Source organism: Zosterops lateralis, assembly GCF_965231275.1.
Source record: "Zosterops lateralis genome assembly, chromosome: Z".
Classification (NCBI taxonomy): Eukaryota; Metazoa; Chordata; class Aves; order Passeriformes; family Zosteropidae; genus Zosterops; species Zosterops lateralis.
The window spans coordinates 76,420,975-76,439,545 of record NC_139800.1 but is presented as its reverse complement, the minus strand read 5'-3'; the positions used below and the strand labels follow the sequence as shown (position 1 = coordinate 76,439,545).

General features: G+C 39.5%; 1 protein-coding gene across 1 annotated transcript in view; it reads left to right on the top strand.

Annotated features, from left to right (window-relative positions):
* MSH3 (mutS homolog 3) overlaps window positions 1–17,664 on the top strand; it is an 88,275-nt gene extending 70,611 nt beyond the window's left edge. Inside the window, exons 21-24 of the mRNA XM_083884096.1 lie at window positions 13,829–14,015; window positions 14,188–14,317; window positions 15,673–15,847; window positions 17,301–17,664. Coding sequence (XP_083740222.1) covers window positions 13,829–14,015; window positions 14,188–14,317; window positions 15,673–15,847; window positions 17,301–17,409 — 601 coding nt within the window. The 3' untranslated portion in view covers window positions 17,410–17,664. The remainder of the gene's footprint in view (window positions 1–13,828; window positions 14,016–14,187; window positions 14,318–15,672; window positions 15,848–17,300) is intronic.
* The last annotated feature ends 907 nt before the right edge of the window (window positions 17,665–18,571 follow it).

Here is an 18,571-nt window from a genome sequence, read left to right as displayed (position 1 = left end):
CTGGAAATTCCTGTTCTGTGATGCCAGTATGCTTTCCAGAGATAACTTTTAATCAAGAACCTGAGGTACTGCTCACCTGCAATTGCTTCATCCTATAAAAATGTTGTGTTCTTACTTTCCATTATGTTGTGACAAAACCAAATGAAATCCACACCTTGATGCAGGTCAGTGCTAAGCACATTGGCAAACAATTTGTATCCTCTTTTGAGAAGTAACTGGAGATGAGAATTCAAAATGCTTCATTTTTTCCCACACCCTGTGTTGTAAGTAATGGACTGGTTGATGGGGTGAGCATTTCTTGTGGAGACACAGAGATACACAGGATCTGTTGCAGAAGGAGCATAACAGCATCACTAAACATTTGAAGATTATTTTTGTCTTCCTCTGTGTTTTGCAGCTGAACTTGGAGTATTTCACTTGGGTTCACACTTCCTTAAATTCTAATCGTACACATGTAAATCGGTTACTCTCAAGCTGAGTATCTGCTTTCCTCTGCTTTTCCTAGACTGTCATTGCAAAAGCATGATTTCTGCAGAAAATACTAAAAAATATGACACAGTCATTGGGAGAGACATTTTGTTTTGTGCCCACTTGAAAGAGAATAAATTGGGTTTTTATCTGTGTTCTGCCTGTTCCCATTGTATTGCCCTGATTCCCCTTCACTTTTTTGTATTAGAATAAAACCCCAAGTCCTTTTCACAACTTTACTGATAAAGTACTGTGGTCAAAGGTAAAACTTCTGCTTTCAGACTTACAACCAAGCAGACGCAGAGTGTATTTTTTTTACTCTGTGAGGTTTCAGACCATGTAATTTGTAGCCCAGTCACATTTAACACAGGGGATTGAAATATTTTTTTTCTCCTTGTCTGTATTAGTTTTGGAAACTCAGCTGGATGTGCCATTCCTCATTTAATGTCATATGTATCAAACACCAGATGACTATGTTGAAGAATTACTGAAATTCTTGTAATTGCACCAGCAATTACAAATAAACTAATTGACTCAATCAGGAAGAAATTGATAATACATTATTAAGATAGAAGTAGTCATGCATCAGTTAAAAGATAACAGGAAAACAACAGAGAAAAGGAACAGGTTAGCAGATTCCGCTCAAGATACACAGATACAATCCAAGAAGGAGGCACCTCTCTTTTGGTTGGTTTGGGTGTTGTGGTTTGTTTTTTTTTTTTAGGGGGGGTAGGTGTTGGTTTTCTTCAGGGTTCTGCGAAAGGTCTTAAACTATGTAAGTCTGTCAGGCAGGTTAATATCATACTACATTCAGCCATGGAATTTCTCAGCCATAGAAAGTTACCCTTGAAATAGTTTTTAATGCCTGGTTTGAGGAAAGAATCAATAAATCATCTGCCACATACTATGTTTTTGCTTGAGGCTTTTTTCTAAAGCCTCAGCTTTTGTCCTGCAGTCTCCTCTGGTAGGGAATGACCTGGAGGAGATCAGAGGCTTTCTCTTAACTCCCACCCAATTTGTTTGTTTGTTTGTTTGTTTTCATCTTCTTTGCTTTGTTTTGCAGGCTGGTTTTGTTTGGATTTTTTTTTAATGGTAACAGCTATGTAGACCTCCTTTCTGCACTGCCACCCCAGGCCACAAGGTCTTGCTGAAAAAAGTGTGAATTTTCATTTTGTTGTTGATAACCTCAGTATGGTTTTAGTACTTAAAACACTTAACATGGGAAGATGTTATTCTCCAAGGTGATGATGTTTTGGGGGGTGCTGTTAGTGTGGCACCCCTGCAGGGAGGGAGTGTGAGGGATGCTCAGGGATGCAGTAAAGGATGCAGAGAGGGATGCTCAGAGAGGGATGCAGGGAGGATGTAGTAAAAGATGCAGGGAGGGATCAGTCAGTGATGCTGTACAGGCTGCCTCTATGAGGGGTTCTGTGCACCAGGATTACCAAGCCTTCTCTGTGATAAACCTTTTTCAGTTTTGGTGCTTTATCCTGCAGTCCCTTTTTTGGTTTGTGGGCTGCATCTTCCAAGTGTGAATTTATATAGGTTTAAGGGATTTGTATCCCCAGGATTTGTGTCTTGTTTCCCAAGGAGGGTTTCCATGGAAATTGAAAGGTTGCTACTATGGTTATTCCTTGTGATATATCGTGCTTATATAGGATAGCATATCTAAATTGACTTTAAATACTGGATTACATTAAATGTTTTTAAAGATGCAAGAGGAATTGCTACAGGTAGAGTGAAGATAGGAATGATCTTTCTTCATTACTGGGTAGATAAGACAGGGGACAGTGCTGAACCAAGCCCAGACTAGGGAGAGAAGACAGGATTTTGAGGATGTTTGCTGATTAGTATTTTCTTCTTTTTTTCCCCTTTGACAATAAGGGATAATGTTTTCTTGCAATCTTTTCTTAAAGAATTTTAACTTAATCAGTGGCATTATATTTAAAAAATTTAGAAGGGTTTTGAAGAGGTTGACATCCCATTTATATTGACTTTTAATGAGATTTGGCTGTTTAATTCTCTGATGTTTGAAAATTCTCATCCAAGTTTCTCCTTGGAGTAAATGGGCTCATTTTCTACTTTGAAATTGACCTTCTGTTTTTGTTAGTTCTAATACAGTCATTCAGACACTGAAATTAATATGCTGTTTCTGAGTGTGTTTGAGTAGGGAGACAAAGCAAGGATGGACATCCATGTATGGAGGAATTAATGACAAGAATTCTGCTGGCCTGATCATGCCTTGGGAGGAGTGGTGTTCATTTGCTGAAAAAAGCTGACCTCTACAAAGGTCCTTCTTCTAATCAATTATTGATAGAATTTCCCATTGCTAGGAGGCTTTATCCTACTTCCTGTGGGCCAACAGTAGCTGTTTATGAGGGTCCATGTTCAAAACTGGGAGGGAGAGGGAGAATATTAGAGCACTTTGAAGGCAGAATATCTTCAAATAAACAAGTTAATTAACAGTTGAGATTGCCAAGTGCCTTCGAGACTTTGAGAATCAATTTTTGGACATCACAAGCTGCCATCAGAAGGAGTCCTGTGAAGGAGAGCAACCCTTGTCAGTGCCAGGTGATGGTACAAGGACAGAGTAATTTCCTTCCTAGAGCTCTTACCTGCTGGGGTTTCTGTTCCTGTGTTGAAATAAGAGGGTTAGCACTGTCACTACAGTGACCCACACCCTCCAATGAGGTTTCATCCCAGCCAAGCTGGAAATGCTGTTAAAGGTGCAGCTTCAGTTGTCTGTACTAATGGAGTTCCCTGTGCTTCAAATGCCTTTGAGAACTGCCTCTTGCAGGTGTCTGCCTCATGCTGAAAGGTTACAGAATAAACAGAGGCATCGCTAAGATGCATGTAGATTATCCTCTCATGCACTTGGTCTCTCTTTTAAAGAGTTATCTTGCTGTTTACAGCCTCTCAGCATGACTTTATTCCCCACAATATCAAATACAGCTGAAATTGTCTGTAGGGTGTTTTGAGAAGGCGGGGTTGGAGGAGGCTGGTAGTGCAGGTGTGCAGGTGGTGGCTGCCTGGGGGAGCTGCAGGTCAGCATTTCCACTTCATGCAAGGCATGCAGTCACCTGCACTTGGAGACAGTTGTCTTGAGATAGTCCCTTCACATCACATGATCTGTATTTAGGTGTAAAAACTTTCTTCTGCATTTTCTCCTTGTAACAGATGATTTAAATGTTTTTTTAAGATGGAGGGCACTCCTCATTGCTGAATCTGCAGTCAAGAGGTACTCACTTTTTTCAGATTCCACTATATATATGAAAATGTTGTGAAAACAGATGGTGATTGCTCACCTTGGCTAGGGAGAGATGTTTTTTAATTTTAGCTTGTATTACATGTCTGTATACAGAGTCCCGCAGATAGACATGTCCACGATGTAGTCCTGGATCTATCTGTCCCAGCTCTGAAATTACATCACTATTTTGGTATTTTATAATCTTTTGTTCTTGTATAATGATGTTGAACATGTGTAAAAGCTATTCATTCAATTAAAACCAGAGCAGAAAAACCTTTGGACAGCTGAGCACTGAAATAATGGAGGGGTTTCATCCCCCTCACCACTGTCCTTAGTTGGATCACAAAAATTAAAGCCACCGAGGTCCAATCCCAGCCATGTTCCTTGGATTGGCTTTTCTGAGTCGATTGATTTATTCAGTAGAGGAAGGGGATTTTGATCATGTCGAGCAACAACAGAACAACTGAGAGCTTTGCTAAGTGAAGATTCTGTTGAAAATTGCTTTTGAGGTCTGTGGGAGTGTCAGCTGTGTCTTCCCAGCTATGGCCTGACACTGCTCAGGGGGTGAACAGACACCTTTGCAGGGTCTAGGAAAACATGTTCACACAGGCTGTGTCCACCCTTGAGAGGACACCTGGGTGTGTGCATGACTCAGTTTGCCACAGGAGTGTCAGTGACCAGGGTATGGCCAGTCCCAGCCCAGGGCCTGCAGCTCCTCCTGAGGGCAACTCTCATCTCTGCTCCCTGTGACAGGAACAGCACCCAGGGAATGGCTGAACCAGGGTCAGGCTGGAGATCAGGGAAAGGTTCTTTCCCAGAATGTGCTGGCATTGCCCAGGCTCCCCAGGAATGGGCACAGCCCCAAGGCTGCCAGAGCTCCAGGAGTGTTTGGACACGGCTCCCAGGGATGCACAGCGGGGATTGTTGGGGTGTCTGTGCAGGGACAGGGGTGGGACTGATGACTCCCGTGGGTCCCTTCCAGCTCAGAGGATTCTGTGATCAGTCCAGCCTGGAAATTTCACTCCAGCTGAGCCTGGTTTTGTGTGACACTCTGCTTGGGAGGCACCCCAGAAGTGCCCATCAGATAATCCTTCTTTTTCAAGAAACAGAACTGGTGTGAGGAAAACTCTCTGCTCCTGCCTTCCCAGTGTTTGGACAGAGTAACCATGTTTTTAACATACAATGCATTCCAGGCAAGAAAAAATGGTATTACTTATACCTGGCTTAACATGGTGACACTGATGAGATTCAGTATCTTTTCATCTTGAGAGAGCTGCTGGAGCAGCCAAGACATTTCCTCAGAATCCCTCTAAGTGGGAACTCAGTGTCTTTTTGCCAGCTAGGGGCTGTACTTTCCTTGCCGTGCCACTGCTCAGGTGGGATCTTCAGGGGATCTGAAATCCACTCAGACCAGGTGTGGCCATTCCACTGAGGTTTGTGAGTGCTGCACACTCATGTGGGAGACAGCATAATGGCATTAAAAAATCAGTTTTTGAATGCCTGCTTGTGTGGTGTGTCTGGAACTGCTCATCTCCATCATCCTCTGAGCAGAGAGCCACATCAGTCACATGCATTTGTATCCACAAAGATGGAAGAGGAAGGGCCATTTGTATGTCCCAAAGTGACATTTCTGGTATGATTTGCCTACAGGCATTGTGGATCCTCTCACATTTTTTTCCTGTGCCTTTACTGTTGTCACCTAAAAGAGGTTTATGGGGCAGAAAATAAGAGAATGTTTGTGGCTGTGTCCCTGTAGGCTTGTGCAGGATGCATGGAGCCCTCATCCTCTTCCCCATATCTGGAAAGAATTGATATTAAGGCTTAGAGGACAGTTTAGAGATGGAGGATTTCTTCAAAGCAAACTAAAAAAACTCAAGAAAACACAGTCCTCATTACTCCAGACTTCTGTGGATGCCACATATCAAACAAGCCATAGCACTTTCTTCTGTATGGTTTATTGAAATGTCTGGGTTTTTGATCTGTAAATAGTGGAATTACTCTCAAAAAGGTCAAGCCTTATAATAGATGTATTGTGAGTGTTACCTCCCTGAATGCATTTACAGCTATTTAATTCTGACAACTTGACAAAGTCACATTACTGTTCCACAAGTGTGTGGAGCTGAAAGAAACAAGTAGACAAACATTTTATGTTAAATGGATAAAATGTACGCACCTATGGCATTTATCAGAAATTTCAGTAAGATCTAAAATCATTATGGAAAGCAAATATTGTATGAATACCTGCAAGCATTTGGGCAATTGACTTGGGATGGTTGTATTTTATTCTTCCTTTCCTTCATTGAAACGCCACCATCATTCGAGTTTGAAAGATACTTAAAATGGCATGATTTACTTCAGATTGCTTTTAGATTTACTTTCAGGTTAAAATGTTCCAAGGCCTGCTAAGAGTATATTTTGTAAGAACTCCTGGGAAAATCAGAAAGCACAGGATGGAGTGGGTATATGAAGCAAGAAACAGAACGTTTCTGTCAAACTGGAAACTGAGTGGAAGATGTTTTCCAAGTGCTCTTTGCAATACATTGAGGTAAATCACATGAGAACAAAAGCAAAATAATATTAGTAAATATTAGTATTAGCAAAATAGTATTAGTGGATGTGACTATTCCATTGATGTAAACTCTCATGGCAAAATGAATTCTCTACTTTTTGTAACTAGGCAAACCATGTTACACTTAATTTCATTCATCCAGTTTTATTGGCTTATCAGAAGGGAGCTGCACAGGAGAAGCACAGAGGGGGAAAATAGTTGTATTTAAAATAATAAAAAAATTAGCAAGCTCCATTATTAGAAATAGTCCTGTTTGCATAGGATTAGGCAAATATTGCTTCTCATTTTTATATTACTTGTGAATCTTTTTGGTTTTAACTCTAAAAACCGGAGTCTATGTTTAAAAAAAATCTTTATATTCATTTATTTCTTTATTGATATTTAATGATTTCTTTGAAGCTTACAGAGTAAGATAATGAAGATAATATTTCCTAGAAATACCAGTTAAAATCACAACACCTCAGACAAATGAAGACATTAATCTAGTCAGCTTCTTCATAATCATAAAAATCTAGGCTGTGAAACTAGTGGGGAGGTGACAGCAGTGTTTGGCAGGTTCTGCAGGTGTGTACAGAAATCACCAGGAGATTGATTGCTGAGTCAAAACTGTGGAGGAGTTTATCTCAGCTGAACAACTTGTTTGTACATAACCTGTTTTTGACCAGAACTTTGGAGATTTTTTTAAAGTTCTTTAAACCTGAAAATAAATGTTTAAATCACTCAGATCTTCCTTTGGGGAAAAAAAAAATAGAACAAAGTCTCTCAATTTACCTGAGCAGTTAACTCTGAAAAATAATGGTCAGAAAATTAAAAAAATCAAAGGGACTTTTTCAGATCTTTATTTATTTTGTATGTATGTGGTAATGCTTAGTGGTTCTGCCATGCACATTGATTTATTTATTGTGCAGAAAAGTTGTTGAGCTGTTGAGCTGTTCTCACAAAGCAATCCCAAGTGAATGGCAAGTCCACATGAGAATTTTATATACTGACGTGCCAAAAAAGTATTGTTTGTATTGAAAGAACAATGAGTCAGACAAACAGAACTTTTAGCTGTCAATAACCCCAAAGTAATTTTCAGAAATGTTACTTCTTTATGGCACAGTAATTTGTTTCATTTTGTTCCTCCTTAATTGTATTTTTGTTTACCATCAGAATAACAAGAATTACTTAAGCCTTTCATTTATGCTCACAATCAGTCATGTAATTGCACCTCTGGGGTAAATTGTTCCCATCTTTTGGGGAAGAACAGGGTGCTGTATTAAGTACATTGCACCGTTTTTTATCACGTGGAGATAGCTTTAGTTTGGATTAAAAAAAAAGAGCAAAAAGCGAAAGTTGTAGTTAGCGTTGTTAAATTGAGGAATTATTTTGTTCTATTTTTTCTAGAAAAGTTGTGTCTTGGATGTATCACAGTACATTTGAACTGTAACTGCTTCTGACAGTGTTCTGTGGCTCTGTAGGAACAAGTTAAGCCAGGCTGTGCATGTATCTGTAGCTAATTTGGTTTCATGTCTCTGTTCATTTCACAGAAGCATGCATCTGCAGTGTGAGGTTTGCATCTTTTATACATGGAGTAATGCCATATTCAACCAGACAGCCTTTGGGGTGCATGCATGGTGTTGGGTAAAGAATACCAACAACCCTCTTGGGTGCAGGAGCTGAAATGAGCCCTGGAAATCCATCTCAGTCAGGGCAAGACAGGTATTCACACTCAGGGAGACACAAAACACCTCCTGCTGCCCCTGACAGGTTGGAGAGGTTTTCCCCAGGATGGTGCACGGGCCCCTGGGAGGAGGGAATCTGCCTGCAGAGCTGACCAGCTGTTTTACAGTAAGGTCAAATAGTTGTATTTACCTTTCTGAAACTCTTGCATCCTGTGACTTGACCCAGTCACAGTTGGAATTGGATTGTCCTTGGCATTCACAGGTCTAAAGGGGAAAAGTTCACTTGTGCTGAGTGCTTCAGCCATTGTCCCTACTTTGTTGCTATAGTTCCTGCTCTTTAATCCCCCCTGGCCTCAATCCTTCAGATACAAATGCACATTAACTTAATTACCTTGAGTTCCCTCCGTGGTGTCCCACAGCAGTGAGTGCATACTTGTGCATATTTGAGGGTTTTGATTTGTGTCTGTTTTTTCACCTTCTTCAGGCTAATATTGATGACTCTCAAAGAAACATCCTAATCTGAGTATCTGCTCTTATAATTCTTCAGCAAAACGTTGGCACTCACAAGCAGGTCTTTATCTTGACCATCAGTAACATTTACACTGATAACTTAAGAGTGGGTGATATATTTGCCCCAGGGAATGTAACAAGTATTTTTGAGAAGTTCAAATACTGAGAGTATTGCTGAATTTCAGAAGGCGAATCTATTGGGTGTTCTTCCCTAGGTGATGTAACATAACTTTTTGTAATAACTGAGTTTCTGTTAGTCTATAAAGTCTGGGAATGAGGGGTGCTGGTAACTTCTTGTCACTCAGGGCCTGCATTGAATCACAGGGGTTCTGTCATTGCAGCTCAGGACTACCTGTCCTGTCAGTCCAACTGAAGCTTCTGGAAAGATCGAGTCCATGGGTGTTTTGTGTTTCCTCTGGCTTCCACCAAAACAAAAAACAAAATCAATGCACTTCACATCTTGAAAGTTAATCCTGTCAGAAATGTTTCTTTTAAAATGCCAGGGTGCTGGTGTGTGCAGCATTCCCCTGTGGGCCAGCTGGAGAAGGAAAGGAGGATTTCAGTGTTTATTTGTTCTGTCTGCTTCAGTTACCTAGTGATACTGAGAAGGGGGAAAACAGATGTAAGAACCACTGTGAAACTGAGTACTGAAATCCATTCGGACTTGCTTTTCTTTCTAGGATAATGCAAAGTTTGTATCCCTCAGAGTCATTTAATATCTTCATTACTCTCTCAGTGACTGAGAGTATCACATATCTACAATAATGTACAAAACAAAAATGTATTTTACATTGAATGCATTCTGACAGGCTTCTCAAGAGCTCTTCTCCTAAATTAGGTAACATACCATTGGTATTTCTTCATTTAAATTTGCAGATAAGCAGTTGTAGAAGTGTTTGGGCATGTGTGCATGTAGACTGAAAACGGGCTTATGTCATGAGCATCCTTTGATTCCCTGTCATCAACCATGTAAATTGGCACACTTCTTAGAAGTCACCCATGAATAATGCAAAAATAATACCTATTCTGATAGCCATGCTTTCTGTCACACTTCTTTTTTTTTTTTTCCCTAAATCTGTAATTACAACTTCTGTAAATTATTTTTCTTACTGTCAGTTTTTGGTTTGCATCAGTAAGATCTGGATGGAAATGAAGAGGACGATGTACCAGTAGGTTGTGGGGGAGTGTGAAGCATTATTTTCTTGCCAGTGAGCTGTTACAAATTTGCACATGCAGTCTCCTGAGGAATTACTTAATACATCTCCAGTGTTCTGCCCATCCCTGGTGGGCTGCCTGTCCCCACTGCCCTGGCTGGCCATGCTGCTCTGCTGAGCACAGACAGGCTGTGGAAAACTGGCCCTTGCCAGGAAAGGGGTGAACTGCAAGGCAACAGCAACATCTAATCCTCCCTTTTTGTAAACTGATTATTTTAATTTAAATTACTCCTGTGCAAATTCAGTGATCTTTGAAATGACATTTCAAAGAGGTTTGTGTGAGAGAGTGAGTGGAATTGTAAGGTTACATGACGGATTTATTTTATTCATGGTGTTATCTTTGAATCACAGAAAGTGATTTTTGTTGGTGCCGAAAGTGTTCTACACCTTATTATTGGAGAAAAGAGTAATTTTCTTTTAATGTTAATTGTTCTTGAGTTAGATTTATTCTTCTGCAACAGGTTCCATTTTTGCAGTAAGTATTTTAGGCGAGCTTCTAAACTCAGATGCATATTACTAAAATCAGTGGGCAACATTGTTTAAGTTTGGGTTTTTTCCCAGCATTAAGTATTCTACAGAGTAGGAATCAGTAAAAAGCACTGGACTGTTGATAGCTGTGTGAAAATAAAGCTCTAGGAAATGGCTTTGCAGTCTTGTTTTCTGGGATTACATGGTGGAATGTAGCTGAGTTTTGTTACCACTGTGAGCTCCTGGGCTGATTGTTCATTTTATAAACTGTGTGAGAGATCCATGTTAAAATAAAAGAAGAATGAACTTCCTTAAGATCCCACACTGATCTTAAAACCAAGCCAATTCTAAGAGAGTGTAGGATAACTTATTTTGAGAAGTAGTACAGTTATATCTTCTAACTTACCCTCTGAAAATTAGCTTACAAAACATTGCCTCTCTGTTTTTTTGTTGTTGTTTTTTTTTTTTTTTTTTTTTTTTTTTTTCTGAGGCCTTTGATAGGAATCTTGAACAAAGCACTGAAAAGAGATAATACTTTTTTTTTTTTTTTAAGTTTGCATAATAAATGTGTTGAACACCATAAGATGCAGAGCTTTTAATTTTGCAGGATTTGGTTGGCTGTCAAAGAGACATTAAAACAAGTGTTTTCCAGCCAAATTGCATCTGCTGAGGAGTGATGGATCCAAAGAGACACTGCTCACACTGCCTGTCTGCACGTTCCTTGTGGGCAGGACGGGAGAGAAAGAATTTAATGTTTTAAAGTATAAAAACATTTAGGAGGAGATCTGCATTAAAATGTGAATTCAAAGCCACTGAGTCCTGGAGAAGTTTGGTGGGGTTTATTATGGCTGTTTTAAATGTGAAAAAAAAAAACCAAAAGAGAGTTGTTTAAACAATAGGTTTTGTGACTCAACAACTTCATTGTATCAGGAATAATAGAGCATGAAGTTAGGGAGCAGTGCCTTGCTGCAAATTGTTGGTTTTATAAATGGAGTCATCCACACTAAAACAGTTATTCCTTCTTGTATCTACGATAACAGTGCTTAGCATGTATGTTCAAAAAACAAGTATAATTCTTCAAGTGTAAGGGACCAAAGCAGAAAGAACAATTTTATCGATTTTCAAAGGATTACATTTAAGAGGTTTCATGTCATTTAAAAATACAAGGGTTTTTAAATCTGTAGTTAAGCCCGAGCTAAATTTGAATGTTTTATGATGCTGGAAGGAAAGACTTCTTTTCCAGCTGTCTTTAACGACAAGAGAAAGATAATACTAATTTCTCTTTGTGTCTTGAGCATTTAGTGAGGAAGTTCAGAAAATTATTTTGTGAATGCAAATTAGATACAAAGCAGGCTAGAATATTTTGTGGGCTCTGTGGAAATGATGCAATCCCAGAGAAAAATGGAAGCTCTGTGTGTAATTATCACAGGCACACAACAGCCAGCTTGTGAGATGTTGTCCCTGTAAGGAAAAGCCAAGTAAGAAATTAGAAAATAATAACGCCACTAATTGTAGGGTCAGTAACTGAGATTGAAATTGTTAATTAAGGAGGCAGAGATTCTTCAAACATAGAAAGTATTTGTCATTATGATTAATGTTTTTGCAGTTAGTAGTGTTAAAAAAGGCCTAAGTTATCCTATTCTTTGTGGATCTGTGCAGTAAGGGGGATTGTTTGATTTTACAGCAAAACCTGGTGCTTACCCAAGCTGGGAAAAGGGCCACAGGGGTGGTGGGAGCACTGTGAGAAATTCACTAAAATGTTCATCATTCCTAACCCTTTGAAAGGATTACAGCAGTTAGTGGCTTAATAAAATGTTAATTTCACAATACCTCATTATCCTGAGTTACATATTAATTCAGAGAAAAATCATGTACAGTTGAATTAGCTTATGACCAGAATCACCTGTCTTTTTGGGTATGTGGGAGTGCAACTTGTGTGTGTGTAAGCACACACTCAGTGAAATAAAAACTCAGTTTTCTCACATGCTATCTCCACCCAAAAGTAGTTAATTTATAACTGAAGATTTGCTTATTATGTAATTATGCCCTAACAGATTTTCAGGGCAAGGACCAGAGAATATATACAAATTGTAGTGGTACTGGGTCCAAGCTGCTTGGTTGTAGTCAAGTACCCTTAGTCATAAGACCTTCATAAAATGATTTTGTATCTTGGTGGTGCCTCAGGAGGTAACAGAAATAATAATAGAGAGAGACCCAGCAAAAGACAGAGAAAAAAAAAAGCTATATTAGGCTTCTCTTTAAAGGTTCTAAATGGCTCTAAATACTGCTGTGGCCAGTTGTTAAATTTTGAAATAAACTGTACTAAACCCATGAGTCAGTTTTCCTTAAATCAATGTGGCTTGTATGTAACTAAATATTGGCTGATAAGAGTGAATAAATCCAGTTTTACATCCCTCCTCAATGGCTTTCTCATGATGACCTGTCTCAGAAGGGATGCTCTAATGTGATTAATATGGTTCAAAAGCAGAAAGGCAAAAAAGAAATGCTCTTTCTTCAGTATAGAATGGGTATTACTTGCAACAGGTAAGGAAAGCTGCAGGAAAAGGGAAACCAGGGTTTCTCAGATGTAGACCACAAATTCACAATTTGAGATAGGATTTGAGGGTTGAAGGTTGCATGGATCTGAATCAGAGCTAGAAGAGTTGTATGTAATGTGAAGGAATTCGTGTGTGTGGACCTCACCTGCCTGGAGGCTGCTAAGAGTTGTGTTTCAACAGAGTGAGGAGAGAACTCTTACAATACCTTTAAATCTTGTTTAAGTGTGCTATTTAAGATTGTATACCCCTGCAATTAGGGGAAATAATTGTTACTTTGTTACTTCCTGAAGAAAGTGGCTGCTCTGCTGTTTGGATGCACAAATACCTGGTCATACGAACTTCCACTCTATGTGGAAATGCCAGTATTGGATACCTTTGGGTATTGTTAGCATTAGAAACCTATACAAATAGAGGGTTGAACTAAACCAAAGGAGTAAAATTCACCTTCCCAGCTACCTTTGATGGAATTCTTTTGAGCTGACTGGTCTGAAGTCCCAGATTTCTTCTTGATGGAAAAGCAGGCTGCCTTCTCTTGTTTGTGAAGGTGGGAAAAGTGTGCTGGGAAATTGTTCTGGAGGGTGAATGTTCTGCCTGGGTTCTTGTTACATATAGGTAAAACCTTACAAAAGGAAGGCCTTGTAAAATCAAGCCTTGCTATTTCAGCTAAACTAACAGCTACCCTGAGAAGTTCCAGTGAGAAAAGAATTTTAAGAATGAGAATCAATTTGCATAACAGTCTATTCTTGTGAGAAAACAGTTTGCACCTGTAAAAATAAGTTTATCCCGTGAGAATCTGTGAAGAAAAAATATAAACAAATCTAGAAAGAAAAAAGTTTGATAGACATGTACACTAGCCATTACCAACCAATGAACTGAGTTTCAATGATTTGCTGATCTATTAGATTCAAATATAATGCCTTCTAATACCATATAAAGATGAGCTGTGTGCAATTAAGATTTGGCTGTTCTGCATGAAGAAATAAGTGTCTTGACCATCTCTGTTGTGACAGGTTCTTCTCTGTTTGAAGCAGCAGCCAGAGATTTATAACAGAATGGTTTCATCCCCCATGATTATTTTTTTCCAGCATTAGCTGGCATTTTTAATGAGTTTTTGTGTTCTGTGTCTGGTGCAGAATGGGCGCTGCAGACAACATCTACAAAGGCCGGAGCACCTTCATGGAGGAGCTGACAGACACTGCTGAGATCATCAGAAAAGCCACCTCAAGGTCCCTGGTGATCCTGGACGAGCTGGGCCGAGGGACAAGCACACATGATGGCATTGCCATTGCTTATGCTACCCTTGAGCATTTCATCAGAGATGTAAGTGCCTGTGGCATCTGCGAGCGCGGGCAGGCCGCCCTGGAAGCAGCCTTGCAGAAAGGTGTCATGTCCAAGCTCAAGGGGCAGGGATATGGAGAAAGGACACCAGCCTTGCGTGGCTGTGTTTAGGAAACACCACATCAGGGCCAACCTCGTTCTGTGTGTGCTGCAGGTGCAGTCCCTGACGCTGTTTGTCACCCACTACCCGTCGGTGTGCGAGCTGGAGCAGCTGTACCCAGACACGGTGGGCAATTACCACATGGCCTTCCTGCTGAACGAGGAGGACTCCAGCCAGCAGGGAGGTCGGTGTGCACCTGAGGGAGGCTCAGGCACGAAGTAACACTGCTGTTGATGCCTTGTCAGGTTACCTACAAACAGAGGCCAGACTTTTAAAGAGCTGTTCATAGCCATTTTCCTCTTCAGACCTTGCCCTTTTTTTTTTTTTTTTTTTTTTTTGCATCCCTACCTACCAACTTCAGAAGTCCCCCGTGGCTGTTGCCAGCAGTTTGACAGCTCACTACATGCTCTTGATGGCTTTTGGGCCACCTAAAAACAGAGGCCAGACAAAATTAACATACTAAACAAGGAAATATTAGTGAAGAGCCTTCAGGTACATTTGGGGCAGACAGAGCCCTCCCTCAGGGGCTACACCCAAAAACTGAACCACGGGGGTCATGGATTTTCACACTTCTATAAGTTTGGTCCATTTGCATATTGGGGGTTAATCTTCCAGTTACAGCTTCAGGTAGTGAAGTCATTTACCCCAAATTTGCATCCCCCCCAAACTCACTTTTGTTTACATTTCTCAGGGCCTGAGACAGTGAGGTGTTCTTGATTCCCAGGCTTAGAGAGGAACTGTTCTGTCTGACCAAAGTGGGAAAGCAGCAGCTGACACTCTACATGGAGATTAGAGTTACACACCAAAGAATTGCAGGATTACAAATATATGAAAAATATAAAAACTAAAATCTTAAGATGTCAGTGTGACAATTTACACCTCACCTGAATGTGATCCACCCACTCTCACTCCAGTTACACTTTTAGGGGGGTTGAAAACAGGGCACCCATTCCTTCACATATTTCAGGAGGATATCTGGGCTGGGGTAGGTGAAAGATTTGCCCACCCCAGCATCCAACTTCCCACAGAAGCCAAACACAAAGGATTAGGGAGGAGGGATTAGGGATCAAACATATGGCATCTCCTTCTCTGAAAGATCTCACTGTCTGAAAACATTTGCTATTTATGGGGCTTCACGAGCAGGATGTGTTTTTGTATCTCCCATGGATTTCACTTCAACGGGGCTGCCTAATTTAACATCGTGTACTTTCCATGTCTTCATCCTAATGTGTTAAGCAGCTCCAAAATTTAGCACTCTGTGGAGTGAAAAAACACATCTGATTGTTTTGAAACCGTTCTGAAACGTGATGGTCCCAGTTCTTGAATTATAAGAGGCATCATAAAGGCCTGTTCACTGAGTAGTTGTGGAATTAAAAAAAAAAAAAAAATTTAAGTGACTTTCCATTGGTATTTGCTATTAACCTTTCCCCTAAATAATTCTTTGTATTGTATTATCTGCTTACCTTGTAAGCTGATCAGGACAGGGGACTTATGTATTTGCCACATAGAGGAGGTTTTAATTTTGGTTTATTTTTTTAGGATCTGAAGTGGAAGAGAATCCTGAATTTATCACTTTTCTTTATCAAATAACTAAAGGAGTCTCTGCAAGGAGTTACGGGCTAAATGTTGCCAAACTGGCAGATATTCCTGAAGAAATCTTGAAAAAAGCAGCTCACAAATCAAAGGAGTTGGAGAGAATAGTGAACATGAAAAGGTCAGAACAAATCCAATTTTTTAAAAAATTATTTCTTTCTATGATACCTACTTATGTTCTCACCAGTGATAGTGAAAATATGAATGCCCTTAATTTAGAAAGTATTTATTGCTTACTTTGGAACTTGAAATTGTCTTTGCATACTAAAGTGTAGAAGAAAATGTAGACATTCTTCTTCTGGTTTAACTTGAAAATAAATAATTTATAATATATTTTGATTGTCCCCACAAACACCCAGAATTTACTGAAAACTCTGGGGATTTTAGTATTTCTCTGATATCCAATTTTCATTCAGGAATATTTGTACCTAATATATTAGACTAGTTACAAAAATTCCTGTGTGTATTAAGTGGCATAATGGATTTATAAATCCTGTAACATTATGTGCACAGTGTAGATATTCATATCCGTTTTCACTGGCTTATTTTTTTTTGCTGTTATTTTCTGTGGCAGTCCTATGAGGAAAATTCAAATAGCCCCTTAGGAACGTAATGAACCAAGATCTTGGTTGTCTGTACCTAATCTTGACAGGATAATTTTGTATGAGAACATTTTGACTACTAATTATTTATAGGTGCAAACTTTGAAACTCGACAGTGCTCGGCACTTAACAATGGTTTTTTCCCCTCTTAATAAAGCAAAATAAAAACATTTGAAGGTACATGACAGTTTATAGAAAAAATAATGTGGTGGCTTATGCTAATTGGAAATACCAGTCCATAACTGGCAAAAATAACAAAACAAATCTCGAGTTAGTGTCCTAACTCTGCTATTCCCAGGAGTGGGTCTGGTCTGTGTGGTGGGAACAGGAGTTACCAGATCTGAGGAAACCACACCCAGACCTGCTGGTAGCACTGCCCTTGTGCTGTCACAATACCCATGGGCCAGATGCCTTGTCTTACTTTTTTAAATCACTTTCATATTATTTAAGAAAATCCACTGGTTAATTTCATTCACTTTTGACATTACCGTCGTTGGCAATGTGTGTTAGCCCATTTTAAATGTCTTGTAATTTGTTACAGCTATTATAAATCAAAAAATGCTAAGAAAAAAACAGGAAGGATTTGTGCACTCATTTATATTCAAAATGTGTTTTCTTTTTATGATCCTACAAATATAAATTTGTATGAACTGAATGATGAAAATTAAACAAGGCTCACTACAATGCTGTTTATTTCCTTTAAAATTTTGTTCTTATAATTTGTTTATATCATTTTGTTAATGCCGTTGGTGTTGTACATTAGTTATGAAATTAATTTGTTGGTTGACCCAGAGCAAGAACATGTATCTTAGAAAATATTAACTGGTTGTTTGAAGATCACATAACATTTTGAGCTGTTCTATTTTGGACTGTATAAAATTTTGCAGATGACTGTAGGACTTTGAGGGTTTGATGTGCTTCACTTAAAAAATGTGTCTGTATGTTGATTAGGTTTTTTTTTTTCTCCCACAGGAAAAAAATTAAGTCTTTTGCTGAAGCATGGAAGATAAATGATTCTCAGGAACTACAGAAATGGAAAAATATATGTGGACCTGAGGATGAAAGAAAGGACAGTTTTTAATCCTCAAATCATGGTTAAAGATGGAAGATACTGGAGGTGCAAAATACATGTCTGGAGACTAATGGATTTTATCAGGCTGTAGTTCCAGGTGCACTGAGTTGACTCTTTTGCTTTCTGAGAGATCACAGATGCTGCATCATGTGTAATTTTCTCTCTCCACCTCCTTTGCTTTTCACCCTTTTCCTTAATTGCAAAATGTCTATGGGGATTTGATCTAATTAGTTTAAAAACCATGAAAAAATTCTTGATAAATTATAAGGTAAATTTTTAATAAATAAAATAATGTGTTTCGCCTTTATTGTACTTCGATTTCTGAAGAAATAATTGAGTATGTTGGGAAAATGGAGCTGAGTCTCAACTCTGCTGTACAGCCAGCAACTACTAACAGTGTATACTATGAAGAGAATTTTTTCCTTATTCCAATATTAGTGCATTAAAAAATCACCAGTTTTTTAGAGCATCCTTTCTTCCTGATCTTTCCTCTGTCTGGCACGGTCTGGAGAAAGACTTAATTCCAAAAATAAGGTCGGAGTATTGTAAGGGTGAGTGAAAGGGGCAATTCAGAGTGTGCAGCTGGCATCCCCAGTGCTCTGTCAAATGCAAAGTGAAGCTAAAAAATTCAGAAGGGCTTCTCAATTTTTAAATTTCCAGTTACCATGGCCAAATTTCATATAGGAATATGATACCCAAGTGGGTTTTCCCTACAAATAACCAGACTAAACACATTGCTATGAAAATGGACAACGATACTGACATGCTTAAACCTCAGCAAATAGTCTGAGTGTTATAAAAATAATGCAGGGGTGTCGTGGGTTTGGCTGCCCTGCAGCCCTGAGAAGGGAGTCCCGAGGGGGCTGTGGTCCCCTGGGAAGCTCCAGGAGCAATTTGGTGCAGGGTTTGTCCCTGAAGGACTGACCCCGTGCCAGGGACCCCGCTGGAGCAGCCTCTTCTGGAAGGAGTGCAGAAAAGGGAGTGATTTTTTACATGTCAGAAGCAGCTGCTAACCTTAAACAAACAATTCTCTCCAGGCTCTTCAGGTGGCAGGACATCAGTTAAACAGTTTGCCACTCAGGCAGCAGGGATCAATGGGAGCTTCTGCTCCTAGGCTCTGCAGTGCACTGGAGGAGCTGAAAAAGAAAATTAGTCCTCCAAGGTGTGACTG